Source organism: Anguilla anguilla, chromosome 17 (assembly GCF_013347855.1).
Source record: "Anguilla anguilla isolate fAngAng1 chromosome 17, fAngAng1.pri, whole genome shotgun sequence".
NCBI classification, from domain to species: domain Eukaryota; kingdom Metazoa; phylum Chordata; class Actinopteri; order Anguilliformes; family Anguillidae; genus Anguilla; species Anguilla anguilla.
Genome location: NC_049217.1, coordinates 5584445 through 5606992, shown reverse-complemented (window position 1 = coordinate 5606992; position 22548 = coordinate 5584445). Strand labels below are relative to the sequence as shown.

Genomic DNA, 22548 nt, shown 5'->3' with positions numbered 1-22548 from the left:
ATGATACTTGCTCAATCGAACGTTAAATGTGAAAAACATTCGATCATAGTCGGCGGCACCGAAACTTTCTGTCACACCCTCAATAAACGGCAAAAGTCCCAGTAGAATTAAATCTTTTAAAGTTATATATTTTCTGAAATGTTATCGACTCCACTTGGCCACCTTGAGCATATAGGTTAGTTGCTATGTAAATTACGGAACATGCACAGAACGCCTAGGCCAATTGTAGTCTGATTGAAGCGTATACATGCCGTAGTAAATCGACCCCGAACTGCATTATGTAGGTATGTTAGCCCGACTTCGAAAAATTCGACTTCATACGATTTCAGTCGGACTACAGTGTTTACATGATTTTTAAAAAAGTGGGAGTTTGTAAAGACGAGGCTCATTAAGATAAACTAGAGCTAAAAGGAAAAATATGAGACCAACAGTTTTCATTGTGATAGGAAAACTGATGGTCCCATATTTTATTCCCCCCCCCCCCCCACCCTCCCCGCCCCGCAGCCTGTACAGTCATTTCCCATCAGCGTTTACAAAACTACACCAAAAAACCGTCAGCTGGATGTAACCCCTGTGAACCCGCTCTGCAGCTGCAGCTTGTTATAATTCCACTAGTTTTTCTTCTCCTCAAACTCCTTTCTTCTTTGCTGTCTCACATTTGTTGCCGCATTTTATTAGTGGCAGTTGCAGTTTCTAGTCAGTCGCTGCCAGGTGGGGACCAGATGTTTCCGCTGCTCATGCGTTCTGGAGATTATGAGATGCATCTCTGCACAGGTCCCTAAGCTTATATTAATGTAGCTTTCTCAGCCTGTTCTGGCTTCCAGTCTTTTTAAAGCACCTTGCCATCATGTCTGCAGTTGAAACAAGGGAGAAACACTGCAGTAATAAGATAGAAATATCAACAGCCTGGACCTGAAATGGGCTCTTGCTCTGTTAAATGCACACATAGGAGTTCAATTTATAAAAATTGACCCTGCCAATAACTTGTCTCTCCTAACATTTCCTCTATTTAAAAAAAAAAAAAATCTCCCCTCAGTTTTGTGTGATTTAAAAGTTTTGAACAATACCTCAGAATTTAAATTTCCTTCCTGACTCTCCATAATTTTGATCAAACAGAATAATAGTAGCAACTGTTTCATAATTAAATAAAATATTTTTAAATGTTACTTTAACGCTTGTGCTGCAAAGAGTTTAACACTTGTGACAGGACAGCATTTTGTTTTGGCTGTCACGGCATTCACTGTGTTCAATGAACACTAAAAAAAAAACCCCACCTCCGATGAACTCCAAATTTAAGCACAAATACAGTCTCCTACAAGGCTTCCGGACCTGCCAATTACTTTTTGTTTCTCTTCGACCGGCTTTAGGACCCAGCGCATGTGGAACTCTCGTGCCATCTCCGGGAGGTGGAGAGAGATGCGAACAATGAAAAGGAATGAGTATGAATTTAAAGTGAATAGAATTCAGATTTGACATACTAACAGTGGATCCACCGACAAAGACAGGCAGAACAGTTCTAGTGGAGTAGGACAGACCGATTCAACACGCAATAAATAAATAAATAAATACAAGAGCAACAAGAAAAGCAAAAAGCATGACTTAGTTAAAAAGAAAGAGCAATATCAGTGAAGATACAGCTATTGTTCATTGTGTTGCCTGTCATTAAGAAATAAATAATTTTACTGTAATTATCTTTGGAAAACCTGCATAGTTCACAAAATTAATTTCGAGAAATTATAGCTACATTAACTGATATGTTAAGAATTCAATGTTTATGAAAAGGAGACTACGAACTTCACGCTGAATAGGCAATACCACCAAATAGGCTGCGTAGTTTAGTTATAGTAGCTTTCACAACACTGCACATATACCATACTGCTACAAAAAGGCGGTCGGTGACCTTGTGACTCTGGTAAACTATTCGTGCCTCCCGTTGCGAACGTCAAAGTCACCTGCTCCGCCAGAGAGAAGGAAAGCGGATAACGGGAACCCGCACGAGACCGAATGGTTTGAAGACGACTACAAAGGCAAACCGTGAAGCACCGAACATCATTAGATCCTATCCTAAGAAGCAATTTAATACTGTGCAACAATATTCTGAAGATTTTTATTTTTAATTTCAAAACTCAAGAAGCCTACACTTGTATCGTAGATGCATTTCTGCATTCAGTTGAGTTTTTGTTGGAAAATCAAACCCATCATCTAGGGTACTTAACAACACCTGTTTATTAAAAACGGAATCAATATCGGGTCTTTGAGATTGCAATCATTCTTTGGCGCGCTGTCGGCTGAGGAAAGCAGCTCTGCGCGCGGCACAGCAGGTTAATGCAGGACTATGCGGGAGAGAGACCGGTCGTCTGCAGGTGAGTAAAGCGGCGAATTTGCGCACTAGCGAGCGACAGTCGCCACTGATGTTCGGACTGCACTGAAGATTTATGCGCTCTTCAAAATGCCTCTGATTGCCTTATAAGAAGGCATACTTCCCCGACTGAATGATACTTCCACTGTTATAAGCTTGTACTATGGATTTGCGTTTTGGTTTTTAAGTTTTTATAACCTATTAATTAATAATCATCTTTCATTCTACTCGCAATAATGGAAACATCGTAAATGTAACATAAACTATGTACTTGAGTACAGTACATTATAAGAATACATATATATAAACAGTTATTGTGCATCTAACACCAATGCTCCAACTGTACACTCTTAAAATACAGAACACATTTGCATTCTGCAAAGGAGAACACCAGCGTTTTCATACACATATCAGTCTGATCGGGTTTTGCACCACCTCTGTGATCTGCGAACATATGCTTGTGTTGTAAAATCATTTGGGAAAGGTTGTTCTTCATACTTTTGGCAAAGTTGTTAACTACCCCAGTGCAGCTCTGCACTTTACTATGTACCGTGTAACACCTCTGACGCTTCCTACATCCCATTGAAAAATATGCCTTCATGAGGGTGGTGTTTTCTTAATTCTGGGGAAATCTAGAACCATTGTGCAGTCAGATAATTATCTTATTTATGGTGGTCTTCTTTTCATTAAAGAAATGAAACTGCTTATTTGTCTCATCTAAATGTTTTTTTTTACACTAAGGGGTATACATGAAATTTTGCACATAAGACAAAAAGTAACATAGTCAAACATTGGTGAACACCTGTCATCAGTAAGGTTGTGCAGTTAGTTTGTTTGGGACATCGTACAGCAGTGTTTATAACCCAGTACGCCACTGGTGTTATTATGGAAAGTGAACAGGAGCATTGTGGCTTAGTTTCGAAATCTGACAGTTTTAACGCTGTTTTCCGTTTCTGTGCCAGCAGCAGTCTCCTTTATTGAGGCTAAATAAATCGATTTCAACAGATGTTTAAATTCTAATTTCAATAGATTTTTGAAAGCAGAACAAACCCCGTGAGCAGAATATCATGACACGGAGGCACTTTCCAGCAGACAGTAAGATATACCAGGTGACTTGCCAGAAAACAAGGTTGGTAAGCGGTCCGTCCTTGGCCCCCCGAGTTGTGCTTTAGTCTTTATTTGAATTTATTTCTCAATACTGCACCAACACACCTGATATGACTCAACTGATTTGACCCAGAAACTCCCTGAAGAACAGTGTTATTCTGTAATAATAGTAATAATAATGAATCTTCTTATTAATAATAATAATAATAATAATAATAATTATAATAATAATAATAATCACCATAATCTTCATCATCATTATAATTTCATCTGTTCAGCACAATTCTGCAAAGCACCTTACATTTCACAGCAGTGACATTTGTGATTCTCATGTGAAGCCCAGTGAAACCCATCAGCTGTGGAGGCAGGCTGCTAATGCAGGCTTAGTCTCCCCGTCCTCCGGTGTGCGGGACCTTGCTCATTTCAGAAAACAGCTCTGCAAACAAAAAATATATATATATAAACGCCTGCCTTGTTTGCATCGGAGCACAGACAGTTCATTTATCCAGTATGCGGCTGTTTGTTGGAGACAGACTGGGAAAACAAGACAAACTCGCCATTTTGATTGACACGCGGCATAAATAGTTTGAAAGGGAACACAGTGTCCCTCCTTTCCCTGTAATGTAGGTGTTCAGCAGAACGGCAGTTATTCTCTGGATGTTCGCGGTTCTGACAGTTTTTCCTATTCACAGATGAATCTGGAGAAAAGGATTCAGCTGATACTTTAATAATTGATTTCATTGTTATATTATGTTCCCGAAACACAAGGATATGTGCTGAAAAAGGTCAGTTCTCATTCTTTTATTCCAGGCTTAATGCAGGATCCATCAGATCTAAACAATAAAACAGAAAAGACAAGGAAGAGGAAGCTTAGATTACTTGACTTAATGAGGCAGTGGCTTCCACTGTACTAGTGAATTCATTTTTTAATTCTATTTATGCAATACATTTCCTATATGTTTTGCAGCCCAAAGTGTATATAGAAGAAAACTTGATTAAAAACTATAGTAATAGAAGTAACTGTGATATAATAAAACACTTTAAAATGATAAAACAATTAAGCCAAATATAGCAGATAAAAGGTCAGTTTAGAATTAAACAATGTGACAACAGGGAATGGAAACAACCACCTATAAAACAGAGCAGTAGGTAAAAGAATATATTTGTAAGAAAATTATGAATTATTATTAATACTACTACTACTACTACTACTACTAATGATAATAGTAACAGTAATATAAACAAATAAAATGAGCATCTGCAGCTCTGAGAGAACATTGGGGCTGGGGTCTAACTGGAGTTATGTAAACTGGTGCTGAGCCATTAAGGGCCATATTTATTTCTAAGGATTTTTGGGGCTTATATATACCCTAACAAGACAAAAAGCATTTGTCCATATTCACTAATGCACCAGAGAATTGCGATGATGAAATTAGATGAAAGCGGCACCACAAAAATTAGCGTGTTTGAGTTAATGCATGTGTATTTTAGGGCGTTCTGATGTTGAACTCCAAAAATATGGGAGGAGAAAAAGGAAGCTTATGCACATGACCTGCTGCAGCTGATTTATCATGGCTAGTGCCCATTGCAAAGGTTATCGCCTCTGTTTTTAAGGTCTGGCAAAAGCAGGTAACATCTAAGAATGGGGCTCCTGAACCCCTGTGTATGGAGCACTGACGACAGAAGTGTGCTGAAGTGATACGCAGATTCTCTCATGATCATTATGTGAGTTTTTCACCGTAGTTGTTCTTCCCATGCCAAAATAAGTCCAATTTAAAGGGATAGTTCACCAAAATAGCAGAATTCTATATTAATTGTCTATGGCTAGTAGTTTTCCTTTCAATATGTTTGTTAATGCATAGCACTGATCCACACAGGGACACACTGCGGTGCACTGATCCACACAGGGATGTGGCTACTGCAGTGCACTGATCCATACAGGGATGTACTGCAGTGCACTGATCCACACAGGGATATACTGCAGTGCACTGATCCACACAGGGATGTGGCTACTGCAGTGCACTGATCCACACAGGGATGTACTGCAGTGCACTGATCCACACAGGGACAGACTGCAGTGCACTGATCCACACAGGGATGTACTGCCGTGCACTGATCCACACAGGGATGTACTGTAGTGCCACTTGTGAATACAGTCTTATGATCAAGGAGCTACAAGACTGAAGGACACTGCACTTCATTTGCAGTGGCGGTAGTGTAGTATAATGGGTAAGGAGTCTTGCAATGTAAAGGTTGCAGGTTGGATTCTCTGGTTGTGTCATTGTACCCTTGAACAAGGTACTTAACCTGCAGTGCTTCAGTCTATATTTAGCTATATGAATGGATGCAGTGCTATGTAAAAAAAAAAAAAAAGTTGTGTTAGTTGCTCTGTATAAGAGTGTCTGCTAAATGGCTGTAATGTAATGTAATGAAAAAGCATCTGAAGTAGTGCCTTTTAATAACCTCCTGAGACCTGGATGAAAAAAAGTTGAGTATTTCCATTTTCATGTGTGAAAATATTTAAAAATATATAATTCGATTTTTATTGCATGCTCCTTGTAGTGTAGGTTTTTAGCATACTAGAATATATCATTCTTGAGGTTAAGACTCATGTCCCCTACAGTGGAAAAAATGAATTGGTGGGTCTTAGGAAAAAAGAGAGTGATGGGAGGGGAAGAGAGACAGACAGATAGTGCTGGTGGGTGAAAAGGGGAAGAGAGATGGACTGATAATTCTGGTGGCTGAATGATTTACTCAAAGGGAGCGTAGGCCTGGTGGTCTGGGATTAGACAAACGGACACATATGTTCTCTTGATTGCAGAAGCGGGCGCAATCAGCTCAGAAGCCGTCGTTTCATTTCCATGATTGCGTTTCCTTAGCAGTGGGGATTAGCAACCGGGCGGGGTCCTGCCATCGGCTCGCCGGACCGCTGCGGAGGCGCTCGCGCAGATTAGAACTCGTCACATGACTGTTCCACAGGCGTCTGTGGGCGGCGGTGTTACACAGTGGGTAAGGAACTGGGCTTGTAACCGAAAGGGCATAGGTTCGATCCCTGGGTAGGACGCTGCCGTTGTACCCTTGAGCAAGGTACTCATTGCTTCACTATATATCCAGATGTATAAATGGATACAATGTAAAATGATATGTAAAAAGTTGTGTAACCCAGGGGTTCTCTCAGACAGAGAGCCGCTGCTACCACAATGTAAACATGGACTGACTGACCATGTTGGTCACCAATCTACACCCTGAGATTACCAGAGGAGGATGGGTTTCCCCCTTGAGCCTGGTTCCTTCTGAGATTCCTTCCCATCTTGCCACTGTTGCTTTAGGCTTGCTCCTGTGGGGGTTTAGGCCAGGGTTGTCTGTGAAGCGTATTGTGACAATTGCTGTGAAACACGCTGTATAAATAAAATTTGATTGATTGATTGATGTGGGGCACTATCCAGGAAAGCTGGAAATTCCAGAACCAGAACCAAGGTTCATGATATAATGTTTCAAACATGAAATAGGGAAATGGATGCATTTTAAGATGCAATAAATCGCTCAGTTGATATATGACGTAGGGATATAATCTGTTGATATACCATCCTATTGTTGCAGTCGATCAATCAATTTTTAACACTCTCTTTATACCATGAACATCAAATGACGCATTTGCAGTTCAGTTCAATTCATAAACAGGACAATCAAAACATTAAATTAGAAAACTTCAGATAAAGCAATACAAACAAACACTGGCCAGGTACCTTGAGTTGTATATATAGGTGTGAGTGGGGACGAGAGAGCATTAGGGCAGGTATATGAGACTGACTGAAGAGTAGTTGGTTAATTGGGCTTGGAGACAGAGGGCTGGTGGAGACAATAGGAAGCCTGGACAGTGTGGGATCGTGGGAGGACTCAGGTAGATTCAGTTACTTGCCAAACATATTTTACATCTATTCCCTTCCACAGATAATTTCTTGATTTCAGTGCAGCTGTTAGAGCCAAAAAATAAATAAATAAATAAAAGGATTCACATCTGCTCTTGTAGGACTGCTATCTTTGTGATAGGTTTGTTTTTCTCCACAAACAAAATGAAAACTTGGGATCCGCTCCACTGTTGGGTCCTTCAGACCTGTGTTGTGAAAAAAAAAAAAAAAAATCCTTAGAATGGAACTTTAGATTTAAATGACGAGAGGAAGAGGTGAGTCATCTGCTTCCTGAACTGGGCCTGTAGGAACTATACATTTCCGGGGGTTGTGCTGACAATGAGTGTTTCTGCATAGCTTTGAAATGTGAGTTCTAATGACTTTTGAAATAAAATGACATGAGAGGGGGGCCAGTGAGAAGAAAGGAAATAGTGCTTCATGCAGTGTTATAAAATTACATGCAGTTATGAGTAAGGCTGGCCATATTTGAAAAATATTGACTAAAGTCACAGAGCAGCCACAGCAAAGTTACAGGAAACTGAAAAAAGGAGTCAGAAACCATGCATGGAGTGTTTTAAAAACATTGATTTATTAAATCTAACCAATCTATTACATGCACAGCAGTGGGAAATGATTGAAATAGCATGTACTATTGTAAAAATAAGTAGGCGAAGCTAGAGTGGTGAATTTAATCAATAAAATCCATCATGGAAAGAAAGAGCATGTTTTTGTAGTTTTTATATGCAAATTATAGCTTACCCCTCCCTTACCCACAAAAAGAAGAATGTCCAAGTATTTCCTACATCACTAACATGAACTTGTAATTCCCTTGGTCTAAGTCTGCAGTGATGCAGTTTTAACAGGAAGGTAGATGCAGGGTGCAAAAAGCCCTTGTAAGAGCACTCACAAAAAATCCTGTTTTGAGAACTGGACAGCTCTGAACCCTCATGGACTTGATGGGACCACGCCTTTGAGTCCACAAGTCCAGAGAATCGGATTCAGCCTCTCTCTCTCTCTCTCTCTCTCTCTCTCTCTCTCTCTCGGGAGAGCAACTCCCGCACACACAGGATTGTATACCAAACGAAAACACGGAGTAAAAAATGACTCCGAAGGACAAACCTGTCCAGCCGTAAAACTGGCTTGAGAAGCCAAAAACTACCCGTACAAACCAGGGTGAAAAGAAAGGGACCAGTGAAACAGAGGCGAAGCTCTGGTACCCAACCCGAGACTGGTCTCAAAAATAAAAAGACAACTCAGTAGAAAACATACTCAGCGAAAAGAAAAGACCTGAGACGCAGCTCAGAGAAAAACAAAAAAAAAAAGAACAAGATACATTACCAGGGACAATGTCCCAATACCCAACAGCTCACAAAGTTCAAAATAAAAGTTTAACTACCCTAAGGCGTCAGGATGCGCTCACTGTGCTAAGAGACTGAATGCCTTTTTTAAACGAGGACACAGAATCACACACAAACAAAATTCTGTCCACCGAGCACCTATACCTTACCGGCTTTGTGTAAAGAGGTTTAACACAGAAGCGCTGATTGCTGTTCTGTCAGTGCTTATAAAGGCACCTCCCCAGGTGAAAATCATAGCGAATCAAACACCTGAAATAAATTAAGAATTTCCCAGATGCCGGGTGCCTTCTAGTGGCAGCACAAGGCCACTGCACCCCAGACCCAAGACACTCTCCCTCTTTCCCCCCTCTCTCTTTCTCTCTCCTTCTCTCTCTCTCTCTCTCTCCCTCCCCCCCCCTCTCTCCAAGTATTGCTTGGCAGCCACTATCCAAACAGGCGGCCAGGCTTTTAGTGGCAAGATGCATTTAGGCTGTTCACGAGTTCTGATCTGCAAGGTGGGGTTCTAATTAAGTCTTCCCAAGTTGTTACAGCAATGTAAACTAGCAGCTACTATGTGAGATGGAAGCGGGGTTATTGATTAGGTGGAGGTAGGGATCTGAATGGTTTGGACTGCTGCTCGCTTGTGTGGAGGTATGTTTCCTGAAGGCTTTAAAAACACCATGTCTATCAATGGCTGCATACTACCTCAGCTGTTTGTGGAATCAAGGAAAGAACACTTCTCATGCTCACGTCGTGAACTTGAAACCCTGGTGCACAGATCTCAAGACACTCCTCACACCCCACATACCCATCCCAAATACCCCACATAATCATCCCACATACCCCACACACCCCACATACCCATTCTAAATACCCCACATACTCACCCCACATACCCATCCCAAATACCCCACATACTTATCCCAAATACCCCACAAACCTATCCCAAATACCTCACATACCCATCCCAAATACCTCACATGCCTATCCCAAATACCTCACATACTTATCCCAAATACCCCACATACTTATCCCAAATACCCTACATACCCATCTCAAATAGCCATCAAGGGTTTGTGGTTTTAAGAACAAAATATGTATATATAAATAAATAAAATACATTCCAAAATACAATTTATGTGTAAACTCCAAAACAGCTTTTACAGGGACTTTATGCCTAGATTATGTGTATTTACTTCATTATAATATGTAATTTTAAATTGTGGTGGCAATAGTTTTTTTCTTTTTTTTGGTTTCAGTTCAAAAGTGACACAAGCTCTTCACTCCCAAGGACCAGACAGGCATTATTTAGATGCTGCTGGCCTGGCCAAGGGGTGGCCTAATGTTAGCCACTTTGCTTAAAAACTGAAATTGAAACTGAAATTGAAGTTACTGTTCCCTACTATTTTATGTACTTAAGGTTTTGCAGGTGAGGACATGGAACAGGTAGAGACTGAGAGGCCAGAGATCAGAAGGTAAATTTGTGTGCTGATGGAGAGGCATGGAGGCACAGTCTGTTGGGCTGTGTCTCTCCAGCCACACAGCTAAAGTACAAAAACAGAAACAAACTGAATGTTGAACATGACTTCATTTTGTCTTAAATTACCCCAATTTTTTACTGACTTATTAAACGGAGTCAACCCCAGGCTTCTCATTAAGAAGAAATGGATCATAAAATATGTGTTGTCAATCCTGTTTCACAATTAAAATTCATATGTTGACCCATTAATTTTTTTCGCTGACTTGAAAAAACAGAAGGTTTAATTAAGATCAGAAACAATCAAGTACTTGTAGAAGGCATGATGTTGAATTTAAGGGAGAGCTGGCTGGTTTTACTATTTTATATAGGGTCATGACTGAGCTGGCCTGCAAGAAATTGGGTCGTGGTGCAAAAAAGGTTGAGAATCACTGATGCAGATCATTCACGCTCAATTTCATAAGAACTGGACAAATACCAAAAGCAAAAGTACAAAAAAGTGTGTTTTTCAAAAAATTCAAAATGGTGGAAAATCCAGTATAGCGGACATAATGAGTTCTATGAACAAATTTGTTCAGGATGGGGAGGTAGACGTGGAAAAAAATTGGTACATTTCATTGTTACAGTTTTTCAGGTAGCACTATTGCAATTTTGAAGTGGTGCTATAGCACCATCTAGGGTGATAGTGGCACAAAATTTGGTGCAAATTTGATATGTAAGGACTTGGCTTTTGTTGCATGGAGGATAAAACAAGTTTCTGGCTCTGTTTTCAAACCTGTAACTGGAATGTTTAGGAAATTTTGTTAGTAAGAGTGGGGAAAGGCGCTATATGAACATGATATGCCCAAAGACAATCTGATGTGTATGCTTTCATTCAAAGCAGCATTCCTGCATTTGGGTGTCCATGGCTGGCACCAGCTATTGCAATTGCTAGAAACTTAGAGGTCTTGAGACTTGTTACCTCAGTACTCAGAGGTCTCTCACTACTTACAGTGATGTCACACAGAAAGAGATTGTGCCAGGCAGTGACACCGCCTCCATTCATTTTCAAGGAGAGGCGGCAAGAGAACATTGTAGGAGAAGTACAAAAAAGTTCGTTTTGCAAATATTTCAGAGCGACAGAAGATCAAATATGGTGAGCACTGTGGGTTCTCTTTGTTCAACATGAGGAGGTAGACACGAAGAAGAAATTTGGTGCATGTCCGTGAAACGGGATGGCCGTCATCATTGTTCAGTGTCGCAATTTTAAAGTTTCAGTTGCATGGGTGTCATGTATAATAAACTGGCAGCCATACCGAACATGCCCACCAAATTTCGTGAGATTTTGAGCATGGGAAAGGGGTGAAGGAGCAGGAGATGGAAGAAAAATAAGAACTAGAGTCTGCAGGCAACCTTGGAGGCTTCCAAACCCTTTGAAACTTTAAAAAAGCAAAAAATAAAATACTGAATTTGTGTGAAAAGATTTTTAGACATTCTGTTTTGTCTGATGCCTGTAACCTTCAAACTTTGAACACACGTTCAAAATGTCATCCTGTTTCCATAGGTCTGGTCAAACTAGGCAGGTGACCTGACCTAGCAGCTGTCTTACATGTGGCAAATCCACGTTTTTTCTATTTCAATCCAAATCTCCAGATGTGAAGCTCGTATTGAGTTCACACTTTGCACAGAGATATTTTACCTCCTGCATGTACTGAACATTAACCATATCAGGTCACATGATGTGGAAAATGTGAAGATTCACCATTATGCATTTCACATGATTTTTAGACATTCTGCTTTATCTGGAGATTATATAATCCTTAAACTAAGCACATAGATTCTAAATGTAAATGTTTTTGTTGTTTTGTTGCTTTTTTAATGTTTCAAACGGCCCAGAAGCCTCTAAAGCTGCCTGCAGTCTCTAGTTATTATTATTATTATTATTATTATTATTATTATCATCATTTGTGCCTATGAAAAAAAGCAGTTCTCTTAATGCAGGCCAGTCAATCTTCCAACGCAGGTCACTGGATCGTGAGAATCTCAGCGTCTCCCGTTTTCTGACTGACCCCAGTTCAGATCTGAAATACAGGGGAAGTCACTCTTAATGAACAGCTGGGGGGGTGCTAGCAGTTATGCAGCAGGGTAATTGTGAAACTCACCCTGAGATTTAGAGAAGCCTGCCCCGAGGAACGCTGACTGTGCCTTCTCTGAGTCCCACTCTAGAGAATATTGAGATTCGGAAATGGGAGAGACATCCTGGCGATGTTTTACGACCTCAGATGCTGGAAAGAAAGCGGAGTGAGTCAACTAAACTACTCTCACCTCCCCTCCTTTCACCGATTGAGGATGACTTTTATTGTTCTCATTTCCTGTACTGGACATTTTGGCAGAGACAGAGAACATTTGATATTTGAATTTAATGATGAAACCATTCATTAATGGCCAGAAAGGTCTCAGTTCATCCAGTGTTTCTCTTGCTTTCTGAGGCCAGGTTAGGAGGTGCACGAAGTCATAGACATCCAATGTTCAAGGAATTCCAGAAGATCAAATTATTTAAAAAAAAATCCTGGCTATGACTTTGACACTGATCGGTCTACATTGCCATTCAATTTCATGTGTCTTTAAATTTCAGCAACAGATTTAAGTTTCTGTATTCACAAACAATACTTTTCAATCGATTCCATGACTATCAGAGGCATAATGAAATTTGTTTAAAAAATACTTAAGTTTATTTGCTTAAGTCCATGACTATCAGAGGCATAATGAAATTTGTTTAAAAAATACTTAAGTTTATTTGCTTCAGCCAGTTCTGGACAAAATGAATTATGCTCATGACTATTTTTCTTCTGTAAACACAATGCTAGCAGTAGATAAGCCTCCAATCTCTTCTATGTTATTTTGACCCTTTGAACTTGAAGGACAGTAGTGATTAAATTGGGACAGGGATGAAAATAAATCTGGTTTCTTGTATGATAATTAGGACAAGCAAAGGGTCAAGCAGCCCTCATAGAGAATGAATCTGCCATGCAGAACACTTAGCTCACTGTTGAAGAGTGCATTCAGGAAATTATTGGACAGTAGAACTTCACATACAGGAAGTTCACCAGACAAGTCTGGCCTGGGCAGTTCAGTTCAGTTCATTTGCAGCACCTGATATCAGTTACACTGATGTTGGTAGAAGTTTTTACCCTACTTAGAAGTTCATTCACTTTTTTCTGCAATTCTGTGACTATACACTGAAATGTATAAACACAAAAAAAGAAATAAACCAGTCTTTAAAGCAGTTTTCCATCTCAAGCTTTTTTTGCATGTCCAGTTGACTGCTGGAACATACAGTAAACAACCTATTTGGTATTACTCACTGTAATTGTCATTACAGTGAGTGGGAGGGCTTTACTTTTTCTTCCAGTGCTTCCTGATTCTTCTCAGAACAAATGCAGGATAGAAAAGAGCTGGGTATAATTAAAAAATGTTGTTCTGTCAAGTCGTCTGGTCACGCTCTTTATTTAAACCAAGAAGAGAAATCTAGCATTATTTCATCTTCTTACATGAAACTATGGGTTTCAACCAGTTTTCCTGAAAACTTTATTTTTTATGCAATTACACAAAGTAGTCCTAGTTTTCAGAAATGAAAACCTAGTTTGACCCAGTTTGAATTTTGCAATGCTGTTTTTGCCCTAGTTTCTTGTGGGTAATGCCAGCACAGCGACCTGTATTCCCAGAGAATAGCAATGCAGCGGAGTTTTATTTATATATCCTTCATACAGACCACTATCTGGTCAAGTATCAAATCTTTGTGTCCCAATTGGGAACTACTTCAACTTTTCTGTACTTTTAAAGTTGCTCTGATGGGTGGTGCAGATCTGTTGCCTATTTCCTTCAGTGACCAGCATGGATGTACGCTAGTGCATCCATCGATAGCAATCTCCTGTAACGCGCACGCTGGGTAAAAAGCAATACTGCACCCCGAGACTCCCCGGGAGTTCCTGTGCACCCTGTTCCTGTCAGCGGTGTTCAGAGTCGGTGTGTGGCTCTAAGGCTGCTTTAGCAATTACCCACCATGCAGTGTGGAAGTGGCATCGCTGCGTTACCTCGTATGGGAGGGTTAGCGCACAGGTAACGCTCTTCCACAGACTCAAAGCCATGTCGCTGCACAAGCTGTGGGGGCCCTTTGTTTTCGCAATCTATAAACAACCAGTGCCCCCGTTTTAAGGATGACCTGACATTTTATTAAAATAGAAATTTAAGGAATAATAATGAGAGCAAAGAGAATTGAAGTTAGAGGACAGAGATTTGTAGGTCACTGTAATTGAAATGACTAAGAACATACAGAGCTACAATTAAAGCTGGTCACATTCATAGAAATTGCTTTGAGTCATAGGCTGCAGACACACATACGTAGACAAAGCGGCTGTGACTGAGCCACCATGTTATACAAATCAGAGCCAGAGACTGCACAGTAAGGAAAAGGGGGGACCCTTAAATAATCATGATGTCCATATACCGCTCCATCTACACGTCACCAGACCAGCAGTTTTCAGTTATAAATTATTACTATGCTTCATCTTAACCTGCTATGCTATTTCATTCAAAAAGCAGATTAAAACACAAATTTAAAAAATGTTCTTTTGACCACCTATAGACCTTATTCGATTTTTCTTTATTAAGTTATAAATCTTTGAAGTGATTTATAGTTTAGGAAAGAACAATAGCCTGATTAAATGAATAATGTTAGATTAATAAGTTATAATTCTAGTGAATGATTAAAATAAAAAAATTGTGTATTTTGACTATGCACACACACACACTCACGCACACACACACATGCGCACACACACACAGACACACACAAGCACTCACAGCGACGTGCACACGCAGAAACACACACACACACAAGCATTCACACTCATGCACAACATTATTTTATTGCAATCAAAAATAAAATCACCAGGGCCCAGGAGTTCAAAAGTGATCTGATCAGATTTTGACTATCGGATTGGATTAAATCCTGCAAATGGGTAGTTCAAAACCAAAAAACAGGATTGGGATCACTTTGGAATCCAATCAGATCAGGTAATGGAATCCTAGCCTTAATCTGGATCAAATCTTAAAAATGCATAGTTCAAAACTTTAACATAGGATTGGGATCATTTTGATCCAAAAAATCAGGATTACCTAGATCCCAGTAGAAGGGTGGATTTGGAGTGGATTACCAGAACAAAACGTAGTATACAATTCATTTCAATATAAAAAAGATGGTAGAGTTTGTAAATTAAAATAATACATTGTTTGTAGGCTCAATGCAAAATTTTTGACTTTTCTGTCACATTTACAGTGGCCTCTAGCCTACCTCTCAGAACAGTGTATTCAACCAAATAATAAGTTTATCATATAAGTTATCTCAACAAATATTATATCAATCATAAATTAAATTTAGAATCATCAAACAATTATCTACAAATAATAGGCACTAGTCCATCAAAGCATGCCTTGAAGATGCTGCTCTAGAGCTGCCTTTCAATGAAGAGGATCTGTGAAGTTTTTGTTGTTGTTGTTGCCCTATTAGATTTATTGTCTTTTATTTAAAATGTGGCTTTTTATTATGATTTAAATCAAGTGCTGTTATATACTTGGCAAAATATGACTTATTATATTTTTCTTAATAAATGGCTCAAACTGCTATTCCTTGTATCAAGAGCTGTCAGAGCAAAAAGATAATTTTAGATGTTAAAAAAAGAAAAGGTTGTTTACATTTGTAGGGCCATAAAAATTGACACTCTAAAAGTTACATATTGCACCTTTAAAGCCCCCCGAATATTATACATAATTTGAAGGTTAGAAAATCGTAATCTTTCTCAGTAATGTTCCAGTGCTTTAAAGCACTGATAATCAGGATCTGGTAATCTTGAAAAGTCTGAATCTGGATCAGGGTGATCCTATCCTGAATTGCTTTGAAATACCGGGACAAAATCTGGCTGAGTTGTCTGATCCTGGATCAAAAAATATGGGATTTCAAAATCTGATCGGGTCTGATTGAGATAAGGGGGGGGGGGGGGTAGACTTGTGAGGAAGACTAGTGGTATCTGTAGCTTGCTTGCTTGCTTGCTATTGCTGTCTTGCTGGTTTGTTAGGTAACAGCAACCTGGTAGCTGGTTAGCTATGTAAATCATAGCTGTGTGAGAGCTGTACTGTAAATCATACCTGTGTGAGTGCTGTACTGTAAATCATGTCTGTGTGAGAGCTGTACTGTAAATCATGTCTGTGTGAGTGCTGTACTGTAAATCATACCTGTGTGAGAACTGAGACCTGTACTGTAAATCATGTCTGTGTGAGTGCTGTACTGTAAATCATGTCTGTGTGAGAGCTGTACTGTCAATCATAGCTGTGTGAGAGCTGTACTGTAAATCATGTCTGTGTGAGAGCTGTACTGTAAATCATGTCTGTGTGAGAGCTGTACTGTAAATCATAGCTGTGTGAGAGCTGTACTGTAAATCATACCTGTGTGAGTGCTGTACTGTAAATCATAGCTGTGTGAGAGCTGGACTGTAAATCATGGCTGTGTGAGAGCTGTACTGTAAATCATGGCTGCGTGAGAGCTGTACTGTAAATCATAGCTGTGTGAGAGCTGTACTGTAAATCATAGCTGTGTGGGAGCTGTACTGTAAATCATGGCTGTGTGAGAGCTGTACTGTAAATCATACCTGTGTGAGAGCTGAGAGCTGTACTGTAAATCATGTCTGTGTGAGAGCTGTACTGTAAATCATAGCTGCGTGAGAGCTGTACTGTAAATCATAGCAGTGTGAGAGCTGTGCTGTAAATCATAGCTGTGTGAGAGCTGTGCTGTAAATCACAGCTGTGTGAGAGCTGTAGATCATGCCTGTCACTCTGAAATGCTATGCTGAATCATGAATTAACACAGCACTGTAAGTTAAATGAGGATCTTAATGTTTATAATTTTTGTGTTAATTATAATCTTAATGTTTTGTTTTTCAGTATGTTCTGTGTGCCCCTCGTTGTAAAATACAAATTCAGCTGTCTGAAATTTTTTTTTATTTTTTATTTTTTTACCTCTTCCCTGACTCACATTAAAAATGAGTAAGGTCAAAAATGATGCGTGGAACAAGGTGTTCGGTAGGTCGCCTTGAAACTGGTGAAAAACTAGTGATTTTTATATTATTCACAGATTATGGAAAGACGGCCAGAAGAAAATCTGGATTGTTGAGTGATGTTGGCCTGTGAGGCCCTGGACGTGGCTTTTGGTGTTAGGCTGGAAGCACACTCAGTTTATATTACATGAACGTTAGCAGGCACATACTGTACGTGTGCGAGTGGAGACAAACGTCAGAGATACATAGCCTCTCCTCTCTTCAGTCTGTCCCCCAGTGCTAAGATGAGCCTGTCTCCGGCCAGGGGCGGGGCCTGCCCGAACGGCTCTCCCATTGGCTGCAGCGAGGTGCCCACGGAGGACATGCAGGCCCTGGCCATCGCCGCCCTCTCTGCCACCGACATCCATGAGCAGTACGAGCACATCCGCCAGCTAGGCAAGGGCACCTATGGCAAGGTGGACCTGGTGGCACACCGGACCGAGGGTGAGCGGGGCACCACAGGGCATCACCGGGGCACGGGGTAGGGCACTCCCACACAGCACAGGCACTCAGTCCCTCAGTGAACCCACTGTAGAGAGAAAGCCGCTACATGCTTCTGAGCCACACTTACCATTGAAGTTTAATAGACAAGGCTAGTGAGCTATGACAACATATTAACACATAAAACACCCAAATAAATGTGGCCGTGAACTACAATCACAGTAAGTTAGATTACAGATGACACAGGTATAAGCCACACAAAGAGGCAAGCAACCCGTATTGCATATAATCCCCTTTTTTCATATTGTGATAGTACGATGTATTGTGATATTCTTGTCATTGGGTAATGTCATGTAATGTCAGAACATTGTGGTAGCATTGCACTGTGTATTATGATAACACTATGAAAGTCACACCTCATCTCAGCCGAATGCTAGTGTAATTACCTGTGACAAGGCCGACCCTGCGGTGTTAGTATTAGTAATGAGGTGATGGAGGTGGGTGATGGTTCTCCAAGCAAACAGTGAGCTCTTTATTATGAACACTGAATACAGTAAGCTGAATACTGAGAGCTGACTGGGGAGAGAGCACGCAAGGCTGGCATCCTCTCCACGTTTCAAACTCAGAAACAGGAACCGAGCCGCTGAAGCTAGTGCGGTCCTCCATTTGAGAAGCTTCTTTTGTGCAGAGAAATACAGAAATTCTGAAGGCTGGCAAGACAGCCGCACTTTTTAAAATGCCTCCTACCCTTTTGAGTTGTCAAGGATTCCAGAGCTGAGGGGAAGGGGGTCAAAATGAGTTTTAACGTAACTGTGTGTGTGCATGCCTGTTTGTGTGTGTGTGTTTCAATATATGTGTCCAGGTACAAAGCTGGCCCTGAAGTTTGTGAATAAGGACAAGACCAAGCTGCGCAGTTTCCTGAGGGAGTACAGCCTCACCAGCGACCTGGGCTGCAGCCCCTTCATCATCAAGGTGCTGGACGTCCTGTTTGAGACAGAGGATGCTTACGTCTACGGCCAGGAGTACGCCCCCGCCGGAGACCTGTTTGACATCATCCCACCCCAGGTGAGCGTTCAGTCCCACACTAACACAGGTGTTCAGCGCACCCCAAGTTTACCTTGTCATTAGTCACAGGACCCAGGCAGTCTGATGTGAAAGGATCTGATGACACCTTAACTTCTGGGAACTTACGTGACTCACTGCACTGATATGCACACCAGAGACCTGGAGGGTCAGACATTGGTCACTGGACGTTGATTCTCTAGAGCAGTGGTCTCCAACCCTGGTCCTGGAGAGCTACAGGGTCATAGTGACTGCAATTTATGAATCAATTAGAGCAGTTGATTACACAGTTAACTCAACTCTTGGGTGTCTTGGGTCTCAAATGGGTGCTGATTTTAAGGTGAAAACAAAAACCAGCAGACGCTGTAGCTCTCCAGGACCAGGGTTGGAGACCACTGCTCTAGGGGTGATTCTCAGAAATGTCACTCGTATTCCACACACACCTCACACTATTCACTCATTTCCCTGTGTCTCATACTTTGATTGGCTGCCCTCACCTTAGACCCACCACCACTGAGCTGTGATTGGTTTGACAACATTGGTTACATCCCAAATACTGGGAGTGAGTTCATCGCTGTGAACTACACTACACTGCATACTGTTGAAATGCATTTGTACAAGTGATGTGTGGTCAAGGTGGGCAAGGTAGGCACTGCCTACTCTGTTAAAATGAAGTATAAGTTAGATTTCATATTGCATATCCACTTTCATTTTAGTGTTTTTTTTTTAAAATGAAAGATTAAGGAGCTTGTGTTTACGCTGACTAAAACAAAGAAAATGTCAGGCATCAACATATTTATCGTAAAAGTGCTCTCCTTTTTCAAGTGAAATCTCCCAGCTATTTTGCGCATGCTCTGTTTGATCCCGCAATACTACACAAGGTACGTCAAAAGGCAGTACTCTTCAATACCTTTATCAAATAAAATATATCATTACATCTTTGTTGTTTGGCATGCATTAGCAGGGTTAAGGGAGCAGCGGAGCGATATGTAGCGGAGCTGCTAGCTTAATTACATTTCCCTGTAGTATATGGTAGCTCAGCTACTTTGAAAAACTGTTAACTTTCAAGTAACTAACTCATTTTTTAATCAAGTAGCGAGGTAGTATGGACAAAAAAAACAGTCCTGGAGTTTGCATGTGGAACACTGTCTGTGCTGCCTGGCTGTTTGGTGTGAAAGTGAACGCTGGTATCCGTGTGAGCAGAGAGGGCTTTCTACCCCCCGATTCTTTTCCCTCAGAACAGCAGCAGTTACTAACCCGAACCTTAACCCCAGCATCCCATCATGGATGAGGGATGTGTGCAGTTCCATAGCAGTAGTTCTGCCTCTCATCATTCTTCCGGTGCATCCGTGAAATCAAGTTAATGGGCTGCTAAGCTATTTAGCCATGTAAGGCACCTTTTGTTAGTGTTTTAATAGACAAACTCAGTCATTTGGGGAGTATGGTTCTCAGTGCAGTTTCAGAAAATAAATGGATTATTTTAGGTTCAGCTGGAAGATTTCTGAATTTTTGGCAGATTTATGAAATCCTGAATCATGAACTTAATAGCTAGTGCCCAGAACCTTACCTTCCCACATGTTTTGTACACAATTTGCATGATTTATACATGTGCTTCCAGAACACTGAATCACTCTAGTTGAATATGATGCTTTCCACCTACTTGTCTGTTTACTGCAGCTGTACACAAACTGCTTTCTGTTTCAACCAGTTGCTCTAGCTTAATGTGCTAAATTGCCATGTTACACTTGTGCTGTGTACTCCTGTATCAAACCACACAGTAAGTATTTTTACTGTGCAAATGTTGTGTGAGTTACACTGGATAAGAGTGTCTGCTGAATGCCTGTAACGTCATACCAAGGTTACATGTGTAATCAGCATCTGTAGCCTGTGACCGTATAAAAAATGTCAGATTTTCAGGAAGAGCCAGAGCTGGTGTGAAATTCTGAAATGGATCAACTCTTGTTGCTCCCTGATTTAGTGGATAGGAGCCTGGTGTGATCTGGGCCCTGCCTGTGTGCCTGTGTGCCTGACTGCCTGACTGCCTGACTGCCTGTGTGCCTGCCTGTGTGCTTGACCGCCTGACTGCCTGTGTACCTCTCTGCCCGTCCCAGGTGGGCCTCCCGGAGGAGGTGGCGAAGCGCTGCATCCGGCAGCTGGGCCTGGCGCTGGACTTCATGCACGGGCGGGGCCTGGTGCACCGCGACGTCAAGCCCGAGAACGTGCTGCTGTTCGACGGCGAGTGCCGGCGCGTGGCGCTGGCCGACCTGGGCATGGCGCGGCGGGAGGGCAGCCGGGCGAAGCGCGTGAGCGGCACCGTCCCGTACACGGCGCCCGAGGCCTGCCGGGCCGGCCGGGGGGGGGACGGCGGCGGCGTCCCCGTGACGCGTGGCCAGGACGCCTGGGCCTTCGGCGTGCTCATCTTCTGCGCGCTGACGGGCAACTTCCCCTGGGAGGCCGCCCTGCCCTCCGACGCCTTCTACCGGGAGTTCTGCCGCTGGCAGCGGGCACCGGGGGGCGGGTCCTCCGGCCAGGGGGGCGGCGGCGGGGGTGAAGGCGGCGGCGGCGGCGGCGTCCCCTCGCAGTGGCGGCGGTTCACGGGCGACGCCCTGCGGATGTTCCGGCGCCTGCTGGCCGTCGAGGCGGAGGATCGCTGCGCCGTCACCGACGTCTTCCGCTTCGTCGAGTTTCAGCTGGTCAGCGAGCGACGCCGCCAGCCCTCCTGCCGCAGGAAGCGCTCGGAGTGGAGCGCGGGCTCCTCTAACTCCTCCTCCTCCTCCTCATCATCTTCCTCATGTTCTTCCTCCTCCTCCTCCTCCTCTACACATTTCAACCACAAGCACCCCGAACCCTTGACCCCGCCTTCCTCCGCCTCCGCTTGCCTCCACCCCGCCCCCTTCAGGCGAAGTGTCCCCTCGGACCCGCGTCCCAACGCCCATCACTCACCTGGTCGTCAGAAGAAGGGCAAAGGTCAAATGGTGATGGCCACCGCGATCGAGATCTGCGTGTGACAGAGATGGGCAGGCGTGGTGGCATAGTCTGGGTCATCCCAGCTATTGTTACACCTCCCCCTCTACCCTCCACTACAGACAATAGCCATCTTGACCAGGACTCCCTGGCAGAAGAGATATTGTATCTCAGTGAGACCTTTCTGGTTAAATAAAGGATAAAACCAAAAAAAATTGTGGGAGTTTTGGGTTACCTAAAACAGGAGTATGGGTGTTGGGACTGCTCGAAGCTGAAGACCAAATTTTGACTACGCTCAACCAGCTCATAGAGTACAGCTCCCTGTTTTATTCTCACATTTGCTGTTTTTTTAAATTCTGGACAACATTCCAAGGTTGGAGGACTATCTTTGTCTGGGTGGCTTGATGAAACGCTCCTGAGCAGAACACGCAGCATAGTTCACCCTCTCACCCCTCTGTGGTTCACTCTCTCACCCCTCTGTGGTTCACTCTCTCACTCCTCTGTGGTTCACTGTCTCACCCCTCTGTGATTCACCCTCTCACCCCTCTGTGATTCACCCTCTCACCCCTCTGTGGTTCACTCTCTCACCTCTCTGTGGTTCACTCTCTCACCCCTCTGTGGTTCACTCTCTCACCCTTCTGTGATGCACTCTCACACCCCTCTGTGGGTCACCCTCTCACTCCTCTTTGGTTCACTCTCTCACCTCTCTGTGGTTCACTCTCTCACCCCTCTGTGATTCACTCTCACACCCCTCTGTGGGTCACCC

The 22548-nt window shown here is 42.3% G+C and overlaps 1 protein-coding gene across 3 annotated transcripts; it reads left to right on the top strand.

Annotated features, from left to right (window-relative positions):
* Positions 1-1447: 1447 nt before the first annotated feature.
* On the top strand, positions 1448-22379 carry LOC118216185 (serine/threonine-protein kinase SBK1-like). Of its 3 annotated transcripts, XM_035397248.1 has the most exons (5): positions 1448-2363; positions 3438-3488; positions 17542-17759; positions 18619-18821; positions 20930-22379. In XM_035397248.1, the coding sequence occupies exons 1-5, from the start codon at positions 2326-2328 to the stop codon at positions 21824-21826; spliced, it is 1407 nt and encodes a 468-aa protein (XP_035253139.1). In that variant the 5' UTR covers positions 1448-2325; the 3' UTR covers positions 21827-22379. The 3 variants fall into 3 exon arrangements, with proteins under 3 accessions (XP_035253139.1, XP_035253141.1, XP_035253140.1); XM_035397250.1 differs by lacking the exon at positions 3438-3488 and having other exon boundaries at positions 1450-2363; positions 17554-17759; positions 20930-22378; XM_035397249.1 differs by lacking the exon at positions 3438-3488 and having other exon boundaries at positions 1451-2363; positions 20930-22378.
* Positions 22380-22548: the final 169 nt, after the last annotated feature.

Excerpts from the sequence above, each read along its gene's own strand:
- LOC118216185 (XM_035397248.1), top strand. The coding sequence starts at position 2,326 with ATGCAGGACTATGCGGGAGAGAGACCGGTCGTCTGCAG. Across the intron at positions 2,364-3,437 it reads GAGAGACCGGTCGTCTGCAG|GCACTTTCCAGCAGACAGTA; the intron begins GTGAGTAAAGCG and ends CATGACACGGAG. Across the intron at positions 18,822-20,929 it reads TTGACATCATCCCACCCCAG|GTGGGCCTCCCGGAGGAGGT; the intron begins GTGAGCGTTCAG and ends TGCCCGTCCCAG.